This window comes from Podarcis vaucheri (assembly GCF_965113315.1).
Source record: "Podarcis vaucheri genome assembly, chromosome: 13".
NCBI classification, from domain to species: Eukaryota; Metazoa; Chordata; class Lepidosauria; order Squamata; family Lacertidae; genus Podarcis; species Podarcis vaucheri.
Window position 1 is genome coordinate 209,530 of NC_138751.1, and position 13,482 is coordinate 223,011.

Genomic DNA, 13,482 nt, shown 5'->3' on the forward strand with positions numbered 1-13,482 from the left:
CAGACATTCCCATTTCAGTGAGAATTAAATCAGTTATGCTTAACTTCACCATCCAAGGCAGAAGAGGCCCTGCTAGAAAGGAAGCCCACGTGGGGGTGTGGAAAGCAGTGGCCCAGTGGAGGGGGCCGGGGGGCCAGGGTCCCAGGTGCAGAATCTGGAGGGGGGGAACCAGGCCTTCCCCAAGCAAGGACTTGGCATTAGGATGCCCTCTTGGCCCCACGTGGAGCCCCAGAGGGAAGCCATGAAGGCTCCCGCCTGTCTCTGTGTGTGCCCAAATGCACGTGGGGTGTGTGGCAAACTGGCTGTTTGACCTGGGTGAAATAAAACCTAGTTTTCCTCCTGTCTTGAAGAAAAAGCAGGTATGGCAATGCTATGAATAGAGAGCGAAGCAAGCCCATTATCTGGTTGCTGCATTTTGAACCCGTTTCCAAGTTGTTTTCAAGAGCAGCTCCACCCAGAGGGAATTGCAACGATCCCTTAGCATAGGAGCATCCCAAGCATATATGGCGGGGGGGGGGGGGTTAAGGTCTGTTGTTGTTGTTGTCAGCTGCCTTTCACTCAAAGTTCCCAGGGCAGGTAACAACATTAAAACACAACGTTAAAAACAGCTTTAAAACAGCTTAACAATCACAGAAAGAAGGTGAGTCTTGCTCTGCTTGCTTTTAAATGCTGTGCTTTGGCTTCACCCACTTGGCCCTCAAGGAGTTGGGCAGATCAGGATCTGGCCCTCAGAATAAAGGAAGGGGGACCCCATCCCAGGAGTCTTTCTTGAGAAGGTTGGAGGTTCCAAGTGCTAGAAAATGAGACGCAAGCAGGAAAAAACATGCCCTGAAGTCAGAGTGGGAGGGAGAGCAACTCTTGAAAATCCCTGGGTTAGCACCCCCACAAATGACTTGCTCATCACTCATAGTTCTGACTTCCTTCCTTGAGTGAAAATATTGCAAGGTAGAAGCAATCAGGCCGTTTCAACTCACAGAAATCCCTTCTATTGCCTGCACATTTTTTATGGTCATTTTCCTTACAGGAGGGCTAGAGGATTACTTTTCCTTCCTTTCTTTATTAAAGAAAGCTCGGAGCCTGGACTGTGGTGCAATCCAGTCCTGGTTCCTAGCAAAACTCATCCACGCTTGCTCAGGAAACCTTTCTCTTCTCCTAACTGTGTGACAATTTTATAATGGAACAATATATTTGCTTTTTAGAAGTTGCTGGCAGCTCTAATTCAGACCATCAGACAGAACATGGCGAAAGGAAAAACAGATTCCTTGAGATCTCTGGAGGACTTCCTGGGAGCAGAGCTGGATAAGCAAAATTCAGCTGGTCCTGAAGCAGGAGGAACCCATGCCATTGGCACTGGGAGAAGTGGGGGATTCTGGGAAAACTCTGTGCAGCAGGTCCTGAGAGAAGAGGACACCCTCCGCTCAGATGTGCAGAGCCAGCAGTTGAGGCAGTTCTGCTACCAGGAGACTGAAGGACCACGAGAGGTTTGCAGCTGGTTCTACCACCTTGACCATCAATGGCTGGAGCCAGAAAGGCACACAAAATCTCAGATGCTGGATCTTGTGATCTTGGAGCAGTTCCTGGCTGTCCTTCCAGCGGAGATGGAGAGCTGGGTGAGGGAATGCGGAGCGGAGACCAGTTCCCAGGCAGTGGCCCTGGCCGAAGGTTTCCTCCTGAGTCAGGCAGAGGAGAGGAAGCAGGCGGAGAAGAAGCAGGTGAGAGAGACTTTCCTCTGGATACTCCCAAGGGGCTCCAAACAGGAGGGAGAGTCTCCTAAAATCATCTACTAATGGCCCATCCTTTTTTGGAAAGCATCCAAGGAAGAATATATGATACCCCCAGATTTTATCTCTGCCATTCGCTTTCTGATCTTTCTCCCCATTCTCTGTTTGGAATCCCTGTTTTTCTTTCAGGGAAAGGATCTGTTTGCAGAAATGGGCCCTGATTTGTCAGAGATGACTCCGTTGGACACCAGAGAGAGGCTGCTGGGTAAGGAGGAAGGAGTTTCTTCTCCATTTGGTCACATGCTATGGATTTAGAAACTAATCTGTAAATTCTTTTCATATTTTGGGGTAAGACACTTGGAGGTCAGATGTTTCTTTGCACAATGAAAATATGAGATGGGTACAAACATCAGCAGGGGATAATTTCTCTAAGGCCTATCTGTAGCTAGATAAGCACTGCTTCACCCCTGAGAGCATCATGCACTCATGGATTCTGACTTACCTTTGTCTCTTGCAGGTGACAAAATGATGCCGGCAAGACCTCCTCATCCATCCTTTCATGATGGTGGAGGGGAATCAGTGGCTGTGGAACCAGATCAGGTAGGGGGTAGGAGGCTGAGGAGTGGGGTAGCCAGGGTGTCTCTGGTTCCAAACAAGTGTCTCTCCTCTAGGCTTGTGTCAACAAAGTTGTATTACTGGGAAATGAGGGAGGAAGTGATCATGTCCTCCTGGATTTCATGATTCAGAGGCAACTGAAAATGGAGTATATTCAGACATGCACTCTGGCCAATTTCAAAAAGCTTAAGGAGCTTCTGGGTGAGATCCCATGGTCACAAATAGTCAAAGAAAAGGGTTTCCCAGGTTGCTGGGAGTTTCTTAAAGGTGAGGTGTTGAAGGCACAAATACAGGCAAGTCCAACAAAAAAAAAAGTGGGAGGCATCTAGATAAATTGATGTGGTTACATAAGGAGCTTACAGGTGAGCTGAAAAGTAAGAAGGGCACAAAAGAGGAGTAGACAAGAGGAGGCAACAGTTGTGGGGAGAAGGTCTGGTGGGCCAAAGCTCAGAATGAAGCTCAGGTTTTCAAGAGAGGTTCAAAATAATTTTTAAAAGTTTTATTTGGCTATGTTTGAAGCAAGGGGAAGAAAAAGAAAATAGTAGTTCCCATGCATAGAGAATACAGATAAATGCTTTTGGATGACAGACAAAAGGCAGAACTGCAGCAAGATCAGCTAATGCTATTCTAGGCTGTGTTAACAAAAGTTTAGTGTCCTGATCATGAGAAGTAATAGTCCCACTCTATTCTGCCTTGGTCAGACCACACCTGGAATACTGTGTCCAGTTTGGGGCACCAAAGTTTAAGAGAGATGTTGACAAGCTGGAATGTGCACAGAGGAGGGCGACCAAGATGATCAGGGGCCTGGAAACCAAGCCTTATGAGGAATGGTTGAAGGAGCTGGGTATGTTTAGCCTCAAGAAGAGGAGACTGAGAGGAGATAACATAGTGAAAAAGGATTCTACAAAGGAGATTCCAACTAAACATCAGGAGGAAGTTTCTGACAGTAAGATGTTTGACAGTTGAACTGACCCCCTTGGAAGGTTGTGAACTCTCCTTCATTGCAGCTCTTTAAGCAGAGGCTGGATGGTCCTTTGTCAGGGATACTTTAGTTGAGATTCCTGCATTGCAGGATTTGGATTATCTGACTCTCAGGGTCTCTTCCAATTCTTCCAGTTCAAGAATTCTATTTTATCAGTTGTCAGGGTTACTTCCAGATCCTAGCTCACAGAGGATCACGCTAGCCAGCGATCGTTAAATAAAAGTCTTTATTGAGTTACAGTCTCCATTCTCGAGCTGCTGCGTGCAACCCTACGTCTTATGCTTAGATCGGCGAAGCTCCGTCTGAGTCTCCGCCCCTTGCGCACCAACTTAATATCCTAGCCCTGCTCCACCTTTTCCGCCTGACCGTTCTCCTCTGGGTCCCTCTGCCCCCCGTGGTCTCTTCCTTCCGGGACTCTTCTGACGCTGACCCCCCCGGACCCTTCTGTCTCCTTGCGCCGGGCTTTAGGACCTGGCTCCCTTTCCGGGCTGCCTACTGCGCCACCTTCCTGTGCATTTGAACTTGGCGCGCGCGCCCAACCTTCCACTTTCCGTCTAACCGTCACTTCGCTCCCCGATGAAGGTGTGGCCACTCCTGACTCGTGCCCTCCCTCCTGTTGCGAGCTGCCAGCGCTTGCTCCCTGGCGCTCTTCCTCTTTCCTACTCTCTGGCGGTGACGTTGGTCCCGATCTCCAACTGCTCCCCTCTGAGTCCCCTCTGGCTCTTTCTTCCTGGGGTGTCCCCCTAGTCTCCCCCCTTGCCCTGGCCACTGGTGCTCCTTTTTGTGAATCTTCTGATTCACTGGAAAGACTCGGAGATCTCGGGTCGTCGTCATCACTCATCCTTTCTTCTGCCTCCTCCCCCTCGCTCTCTGTTTCCTCCCTTGCCCTCGCCTCTGCTCCTGAACCCCTGACATCAGTCATTTCTTCAGTGATCAGGATTAACCTAACCAGCCCCATCAGCTGCACAAGAGGGCTTTCTCCCACTGTTTCTACCCCCTGAAAGTCTCCCCTAACCTCATCCCCAATAGCAGACAGAGAGAGAAGGGAATGGACTCTTCCATCTGGCAAATGGAAAGCTTGAGCAGACAATATCGAGTCCAACCCCCTGCTTGGCAGGGGGTTGGACTCGATGGCCCTTGTGGTCTCTTCCAACTCTATGATTCTATGAATATTGGAGTTCCATCCATTTGCACAAAGATTGATAACTAGCATTAAAATACACAATAAAAGAATTCCATTAAGATGTTAAGATAAGTATCCATAATTAAAATGCAAACAATCCCATTAAACAATCCCATGAAAACAACAGGGCAATTAACAGGCAGAAAACAACAGCACAATGTGTAGTACTTCATTTTATACTGTCTAAGAGGAGGACCTTTTCCTTTCAGGGTTCATTGTGCTTTGAAGATGTCGCTATTCATTTCACAGACGAGGAATGGGCATTGCTAGACCCTGACCAGAGAGCTCTGCATCAGGAAGTCATGGAGGAGAATCGTGGGATCATGGCCTCTCTCGGTAAGGTTCCCTGTTGGATCATAATAATAATAATTTATTATTTATACCCTGGCCATCTGGCTGGGTTTCCCCAGCCACTCTGGGCGGCTTCCAACAAAACACTAAAATACAATAACCTATTCCAACATTAAAAGCTTCCCTAAACAGGGCTGCCTTCAGATGTCTTCTAAAAGTTTGGTAGTTATTTTTCTCTTTGACATCTGGTGAGAGGGCATTCCACAGGATGGGTGCCACCACCGAGAAGGCCCTCTGCCTGGTTCCCTGTAACTTGGCTTCTTGCAGGGAGGGAACTGCCAGAAGGCCCTCAGAGCTGGACCTCATTGTCCGGGCAGAATGAAAGGGGTGGAGACGCTCCTTCAGGTGTACTGGGCCGAGGCAATTTAGGGCTTTAAAGGTCAACACCAACACTTTGAATTGTGCTCGGAAATGGGCTGGGAGCCAATGTAGGTCTTTCAAGACCGGTGTTATATGGTCTCGACGGCCGCTCCCAGTCACCAGTCTAGCTGCCGCATTCTGGATTAGTTGTAGTTTCTGGGTCACCTTCAAAGATAGTCCCACATAGAGCATATAGAGCACATTGCAGTAGTCCAAGCGAGAGATAACTAGAGCATGCACCACTCTGGTGAGACAGTCCGTGGGCAGGTACCAGATGGAGCTGATAAACAGATGGAGCTGATAAACAGCTGCCCTGGATACAGAATTGACCTGCGCCTCCATGGACAGCTGTGAGTCCAGAATGACTCCCAGGCTGCGCACCTGGTCCTTCAGGGGCACAGTTACCCCATTCAGGACCAGGGAGTCCCCCACACCCGCCTGCCTTCTGTCCCCCAGGAACAGTACTTCTGTCTTGTCAGAATTCAACCTCAATCTGTTAGCTGCCATCCATCCTGTTTTGAAATTCCATATGTAATGAACTCCCAAGATTTTGATTAACTGCACTACCTACAGCATCTAAAGTCTTATACCCCCACAAGCCACCTTGAATGGAAGGATTATTGACTGTTTTGTCTGTGAAGATTCTTTGTCCAGTTATGCCTTCCTTAAGAATGATCTGGCTGTCCTGAACTGCCCTGGCCCTTTTAAAAGTTGACTTCAGAGTGGTTAGGGAAGTTGAGGGAGCTTCTGTCTGGCATTGTGCTTGTCCTTCTGCTGTGGTCAATTTTTCGTCGACCAAAGAGACTAGTGACCTTGGAGGTGGAGGGGATTCCATGACTGGGCCAAACAAAATCCATTCCAGAGGAAAGCCAGGCTCTTCAAATCTCAGGTTCCCATAAATACATCCATGAATGCACATCAACAAAGGATATGAATCCTGTAGTAGGATCTCCCATGTAAGATCTTTTAGTTCTTCCTCTGTCACAAGCATTACTCAACATTGTTCAATAATTTGGAGCTACATTTCTTCCCGATGCTCTAATCTGTTTCTCTTTTCATTGCAGGTGGTGATGAATTGGAAATGAAGAACAAGGGAGACCACAACAAAATCCGCAGAGTGGAGAAACCACAGAAATATTTGGAATGTGGTGAGAGCTTCAATCAGAGCAGCAATCTCACTTCTTATCAAGGAATTCACACGAATAAGAAACCCTTTCAGTGCTTGGAATGTGGAAAGAGCTTCAAACATAGCTCCCATCTCACTTCCCATCAGAGAATTCATGTAATGGAGAAACCCTATCAATGCTTAGAATGTGGAAAGAGCTTCAATCAAAAAGGCAATCTCACATCCCATCAAAGAATCCATACAGGGGAGAAACCCTATCAATGCTTGGAATGTGGAAACAGCTTCCGTCAGAGAATTGATCTCACTTCCCATCAAAGAATCCATACAGGGGAGAAACCCTATCAATGCTTAGAATGTGGGAAGAGCTTCAGGCACAGGGTTAATCTCACTTCCCATCAAAGAATTCATACAAGGGAGAAACCATATCAATGCTTGGAATGTGGGAAGAGCTTCAGTCAAAAGGGCAGTCTCAATCTCCATCAAAAAACTCATATAGGCGAGAAACTACATCAGTGCTTGGAATGTGGAAAGAGCTTCATTCGGAAGGAAACACTCACTTTCCATCAAAGAATTCATACAGGGGAGAAACCGTATCAGTGTACAGAATGTGGAAAGAGATTCAGTCAGAGTGGTCTTCTAACTTCTCATCGAAGGGTTCATACTGGGGAGAAACCTTATAAATGCTTAGAATGTGGAAAGAGATTCAGTCAAAAAGTCAATCTCACTTCCCATCATAGAATTCATACAGGGGAGAAACCGTATCAGTGTACGGAATGTGGAAAGAGCTTTAGTCAGAGTGGTCTTCTGACTTCCCATCAAAGAATTCATACAGGGGAGAAGCCCTATCAATGCTTGGAATGTGGAAAGAGCTTCAGTCAGAAAGGAAATCTCACTTTCCATCAAAGAATCCATACAGGGGAGAAACCATACCAATGCTTGGAATGTGGAAAGAGTTTCAGTCAGAGTGGCCTTCTTGATTCCCATCAAAGAAGTCATACAGGGGAGAAACCCTATCAGTGCTTGGAATGTGGAAAGAGCTTCAGTCAGAAAGGAAATCTCACTTTCCATCAAAGAATTCATACAGGGGAGAAACTCCACCAATGCTTGGAATGTGGGAAGAGCTTCATTCGGAAGGAAAATCTCACTTCCCATCAAAGAATTCATACAGGGGAGAAACCATATCAGTGCCTGGAATGTGGGAAAAGCTTCACACAGAAGGTCAATCTTACCTTCCATGAAATAATTCATACAGGGGAGAAACCATATCAGTGTTTAGAATGTGGGAAGAGTTTCAGTCAGAGGAACAGTCTTATTTATCATCAAAGAGTTCATGGAGGCGGAAAACTCTATCAGTGCTTGAAATGTGGGAAGAGCTTCAGTCAGAGGAACAGTCTCACTTCCCATCAAAGAGTTCATACAGGAGAAAAACCCTATCAGTGCTTAGAATGTGGGAAGAGCTTCAGTCACAGCGCCACTCTCACGTCACATCACAGAATTCATACAGGGGAGAAACCATATCAGTGTATGGAATGCGGGAAGAGCTTCACTCAGCGGGGCCATCTCACTTTCCATCAAAGAATTCATACAGGGGAGAAACCATATCAGTGTACGGAATGTGGGAAGAGCTTTAGGGACAGCCGCGCTCTTACTTCCCATCACAGAATTCACACAGGGGAGAAACCATATCCGTGCTTGGAATGTGGGAAGAGCTTTAACGAGAGTGCCATTCTCATCTCTCATCAAACAATTCATACAGGAGAAAAAGCATTTCAGTGCTTTGAATGTGGAAAGAACTTCAGTAAGAAGAGTAATCTTATTACTCATCAAAGAATTCATACAGGGGAGAAACCATATCAGTGCTTGGAATGTGGAAAGAGCTTCAGTCAGAATGGATCTCTCACTTCCCATCAAAGAATTCATAAAGGGGAGAAACCCTATCAGTGCTTGGAATGTGGAAAGAGCTTCAGTCAAAAGGGAAGTCTCACTTCCCATCAAAGAATTCACACAAGAGAGAAACCATATCTGTGCTTGGAATTTGGAAAGGACTTAAGACAGAGTTCCCATTTCAATTCCCATCAAAGCACTGACAGTGGGGAGAAACCATAGAGTCACAGAATCATAGTGTTGGAATGGACCTATGACAGATGGCCATCCAACCTCTGCTTTAAATGTCTTTCGCAGTTCATGCTGCTGTCAAACAACTCTTATCATCAGAAAGTTATTCCTGACGTTTTGTCAAAATCTTGTTTCTTAAAACTTGTAGCCACTGGTTTGAGTTCTACCTGTTGCAGCTGCAAACAAACAAATAAACAGTGGTCTCAGGCCACTATTCTCCATTCAGTGTGAGGTGGAATTAATGTTAGAACCATTCTTAGTGAAGCCAATTGTCACATATGCAAGAATAAAACCTGACCACAAGACTGGCAAGAACCAGTTGAAGAGGAACCTCGTGGTGAATTGCCCAGTGAAAAGCACGAAGGAGGTTCTGACACATACAGCATAAGCTGTTTATCATGGACTGTGGTTAAATAAGGGCTGGGGAAGGGTTGTTTTGCCAGAAGGTGCTTGGGTGGAGGATGAATAGCTAATAAGACATCCATTTGCTAATAAGAATTATTATTATTATTTATTTATACCCCGCCCATCTGGCTGGGTTTTTCCAGCCACTCTGGGCGGCTTCCAACAGAGCACTAAAATACAATAACCTATTAAACATTAAAAGCCCCAGTGGAAATGCTCTTGCATTTTTGAATAAAGTCTGGCTGATGGAGAATCTGGTGTGAGCTTCTCTACTTGAACCTCCCAAGGGGAATCTCCCCCTCCCATGGGAAAATGCCCCATTGTTCGTTAGAACATGAGAAGAGTTCTGCAGCTGGATCAGGCCAAAGGCCCACCTAGTGCGTCATCCTGTCTTTGGATCCAGATGCCCATTAAGGAAGCCCAGAAACACACCTGAGAGCAACAACACTCCCCCCACCACCTGTGAATCCAGGCAACAGATATAATAATTAACTTTAATGTAAACATTTTAATTGATTGGTTAATTAATTAGTTAGTTAATTATACTTACTGTTTTGTACCCTACCCATATGACTGGGTTACCCTAGTTACTCTGGGCAGCTTCCAACATAATATATACAAACACAACAACACAACAGAACAGAACATCACACATGAAAAGTGTCCCGATACAGGATTGCCTTCAGATGTCTACAAAAGATGGTATACAGTAATTATTTATCTCTTTGGCATCTGATAGGAGGGTGTTCCACAGGATGGGCATGACTAGCAAGAAGGCCTCTGGTTCCCTGTAACCTCATGTCTGGCAATGAGGGACAGCTGTGAGTCCAAAATGACTCCCAGGCCACACACACCCCTGGTCCTTCAAGGGCACTGTTACCCCGTTCAGGACCAGGGAGCCCCCACACTCAGACGTCCCATTTCCAAGAAACAGTACTTATGTCTTTTTGGGATTCAACCTTAATCTGTTGACCACTATCCATCCTCCAGACACTCACACAGGACATTGCTGCCTTCTCTAGTTCTCATTTAAATGAGAGGTAGAGCTGGGTATCGTCTACATACTGGTGAACACCCAGTTCAATTCCCCTGATGATCTCTTCCAGTGGCTTCATATACTGTAGATGTTAAAAAGTGTCAGGGAGAGGACAGAATCCTGAGGCACCCCACAAGTGAGTGCCCAGGGGTCCAAACACTCATCCTCCCACACCACTTTCTGGACAGTTCAGGAGGAAGGAGCAGAGCCACTGCATAACAGTACCCCCAACTCCCGACCCCCTTAAGTGGTCCCAAAGGATACAATGGTTGATGGTATCAAAAGCCGCCGAGAGATCCAGCAGAACCAGGAAACTGCTTTCACCTTTGTCCCTAGCCTGTTTGAGAACATTGACAAGTGCAACCAAAGCAGTTTCTGTTCCATGATGTGGCCTGAATCCCGACTGGAGGGGATCAAAATGGTCCACATCCTCCAGACCTGCCTGGAGTTGTTCAGCAATCACCTGCTCAATCACCTTGCCTAGGTATGGAAGACTTGAGATTGGGTGATAGTTGGCCATAATGGCCAGGTCCAAATATATATTTTTAAGACGCTTCTTTAAGTGAGTCCATGAAGACCTTCCTCACAGAGGGAAGCATTCACCACCACACAGAGCCCATTGCCCAGCCCTGTCTAGCTTCCTTTCATGAGCCGGAATGGGTAAGGATCAAGGAGATTGGTCAGTTTCACTCATCCAAGCAGTCTGTCCACATCCTTGGATATAACAGGCTGAAACTGATCCCATACAGCCTGACTAGACAGAGCTCTGGCACTTTCTCACCCTCGCCCTGCTGCCATGGTGGAGTCTCCCTCTTTCCAAATGTGAGCACTTTATCTGGAAAAAGCTTTGCAAAGTCATTGCAGGAGATCTTGGAGTCCTTACCCTGATAGCAAAGGGTAAACTTGTAAAGGCATTGGAGATTTGCCAAAGACCACCCAAAAGCATCATACATGTGTGGTCTACAACAGAAGTTTGACAGTATGACTTGTCTCCTGTCTGTCAAGATACCTGATAATAGCTTCGAACTGGGGGTCATAGGATCCCCCCAGAAACCCAGCATTGTCTGATTCACTCCCAACCTGTGCCCATTTTTTTTGTCCTTTTGTGCAGCAAAAGCCCCATGTTTGGCAGTGCTACCCAAAAGGCACAGTAACTGATACGTCAAGGAAGGGGCAAAGCGCAGTGGGGTGCAGGGTTGCCACCTTCCTTGCATCAGGAGGTCTGCCTTGTGCAAAGGGAGTGGGCGAAGTGCTGAGAGCTGCTAGGCCATACAGTGAAATGGAGGAGCAACTGAGGCACTGCGGGGAAAAGGTTCCTGCACCTTTTTCCTTAGAAAAAAAGCACTGGTCCTAGAACAGATAATTCGGCAGTCAGTCTGTGAGCACTCAGGAAAAGATGCTGTGATTAATAAGCGCCTGCGTGGGTTTCTTAAAAACAAGCCATGCCAGAAGGATCTCATTTCTTTTTCTGGAAGGAATTACTAGCTTGGTGGAGTGGGAATGCTGTGGACACAGTGTATCTTGATTCCTGTAAGACTTTTGACCAAGTCCCTCATGATATTCTTGCAAGGAAGCTGGTAAATTTGATTTGAATGAGGTAACCGTTAGGTGGATTGACTCACCGAGCCCAGAGAGTACTCCTCAATGGTTCCTCGTCATCCTGGGGGAAAGTAACAAGTGGGGTGCTGCAGGGTTCTGTCCTGGGCCCATTGCTCAATAACTTTATAAAGTACTTGGATGAAGGAATTGAGGGGATGCTCATCAAATCTGCAGATGACTGCAAATGCCACAGAAGACTGAATCAGGATCCAAGATGACCTTAACAGTTTGGAGAACTGGGTGCAAGCGAATGAAATGAATTTCAATAGGAAAAATGTCAGGTTCTGCACTTAGGCAGGAGGAACCAGTTGCCCAAAAGCGGATGGGGGACACCTGGCTTAAAGGTAAAGGTCCAGCCGTGGACGACTCTGGGGTTGCGGAGCTCATCTCACTTTACTGGCCGAGGGAGCCGGCATACACTAGCAGGTAAAATATAGTAGTTAAACTGATACAGTACATACTTGCAGATACATGGATACAATGTAAAGATTGGACACTTTGGACACAGTATAAAGTAAAAGATACAGGAATGTAATAAAAGATACAAGAATACAGTGATACAGTGATACAGTATAAGAACACAGATCATAGAATCATAGAATCCTAGAATCCTAGAGTTGGAAGAGACCACAAGGGCCATCGAGTCCAACCCCCTGCCAAGCAGGAAACACCATCAGAGCACTCCTGACATATGGTTGTCAAGCCTCTGCTTAAAGACCTCCAAAGTAGGAGACTCCACCACACTCCTTGGCAGCAAATTCCACTGTCGAACAGCTCTTACTGTCAGGAAGTTCTTCCTAATGTTTAGGTGGAATCTTCTTTCTTGTAGTTTGGATCCATTGCTCCGTGTCCGCTTCTCCGGAGCAGCAGAAAACAACCTTTCTCCCTCCTCTATGTGACATCCTTTTATATCTTTGAACATGGCTATCATATCACCCCTTAACCTCCTCTTCTCCAGGCTAAACATGCCCAGCTCCCTTAGCCGTTCCTCATAAGGCATCGTTTCCAGGCCTTTGACCATTTTGGTTGCCCTCCTCTGGACACGTTCCAGTTTGTCAGTGTCCTTCTTGAATTGTGGTGCCCAGAACTGGACACAGTACTCCAGGTGTGGTCTGACCAGAGCAGAATACAGTGGCACTATGACTTCCCTTGATCTAGATGCTATACTCCTATTGATGAGGCCCAGAATTGCATTGGCTTTTTTAGCTGCCGCGTCACACTGTTGGCTCATGTCAAGTTTGTGGTCAACCAAGACTCCTAGATCCTTTTCACATGTACTGCTCTCAAGCTAGGTGTCACCCATCTGATGATACGAAATGATACAATGGAAACAAGAGGACCTAGAGACTTTATAAATCATATAACGGTCATTTAAATTTCTTATAGCAATGGCCTCGCCCATTCAATGCAATTCTACTTATCAGCAGGTGCCTGAGGTTTCTTGAGTGTCGGGCGCGCCCACGAGGGGAGCCGCGGTTGGGTGGGCTGCCTGCCTCCCTGCCATCTTCTGGCCCGGGGAGGAGGGCGGGGGATGTTTGTGGATGCACGTGCGCTCTGCGTGCGCTCAGAAGTACACGCGTTGTGGAGGGCCTGGGGAATATTAGCTCAGGAGACTCGTGGCCCCACGCCCCCCGGTCGGACTGTGTGGCGGGGCTTGGAGCGATGAAAAAGCCCACAACCTGCCCCCGCCGCCGCCGCCGCCTCCTCCTCCCGGGGGCTCCTTGGGGGCCTGCACTTCGCGTCTCCTCTTTTGGAGAGCGCCAGCTCCCGCTTCGCGCATGCACTCGGCGGCAGTGGCAACCTGGGGCGGGGGCCGCTCCGCCTGCCTGCCTCTCTCCTGCCGTCACTCCCTTGGGGGGGGGGGCGAGATATTGAGGTCTGTCTGGGGCAGTCTTTTAATTTCGTGACTGCTGTCGCCATCTGCAGTGATCATGGAGCCCAAGAAGGTAAAATCTGTCACTGCCTCCATTTCTTCCCCTTCTGTTTGCC

The 13,482-nt window shown here is 47.2% G+C and overlaps 1 protein-coding gene across 1 annotated transcript; it reads left to right on the forward strand.

Moving 5' to 3' along the window:
• The first annotated feature begins 550 nt into the window (after nucleotides 1-550).
• Nucleotides 551-8,678, forward strand: LOC309517921 (uncharacterized protein). Its single transcript, XM_082197545.1, has 5 exons — nucleotides 551-1,712; nucleotides 1,911-1,986; nucleotides 2,239-2,321; nucleotides 4,711-4,837; nucleotides 6,277-8,678. The coding sequence occupies exons 1-5, from the start codon at nucleotides 1,239-1,241 to the stop codon at nucleotides 8,442-8,444; spliced, it is 2,928 nt and encodes a 975-aa protein (XP_082053671.1). The 5' UTR covers nucleotides 551-1,238; the 3' UTR covers nucleotides 8,445-8,678.
• Nucleotides 8,679-13,482: the final 4,804 nt, after the last annotated feature.

Excerpts from the sequence above, each read along its gene's own strand:
- LOC309517921 (XM_082197545.1), top strand. The coding sequence starts at position 1,239 with ATGGCGAAAGGAAAAACAGATTCCTTGAGATCTCTGGAGGACTTCCTG. Across the intron at positions 1,713-1,910 it reads AGCAGGCGGAGAAGAAGCAG|GGAAAGGATCTGTTTGCAGA; the intron begins GTGAGAGAGACT and ends TTTTTCTTTCAG. Across the intron at positions 1,987-2,238 it reads CACCAGAGAGAGGCTGCTGG|GTGACAAAATGATGCCGGCA; the intron begins GTAAGGAGGAAG and ends TGTCTCTTGCAG.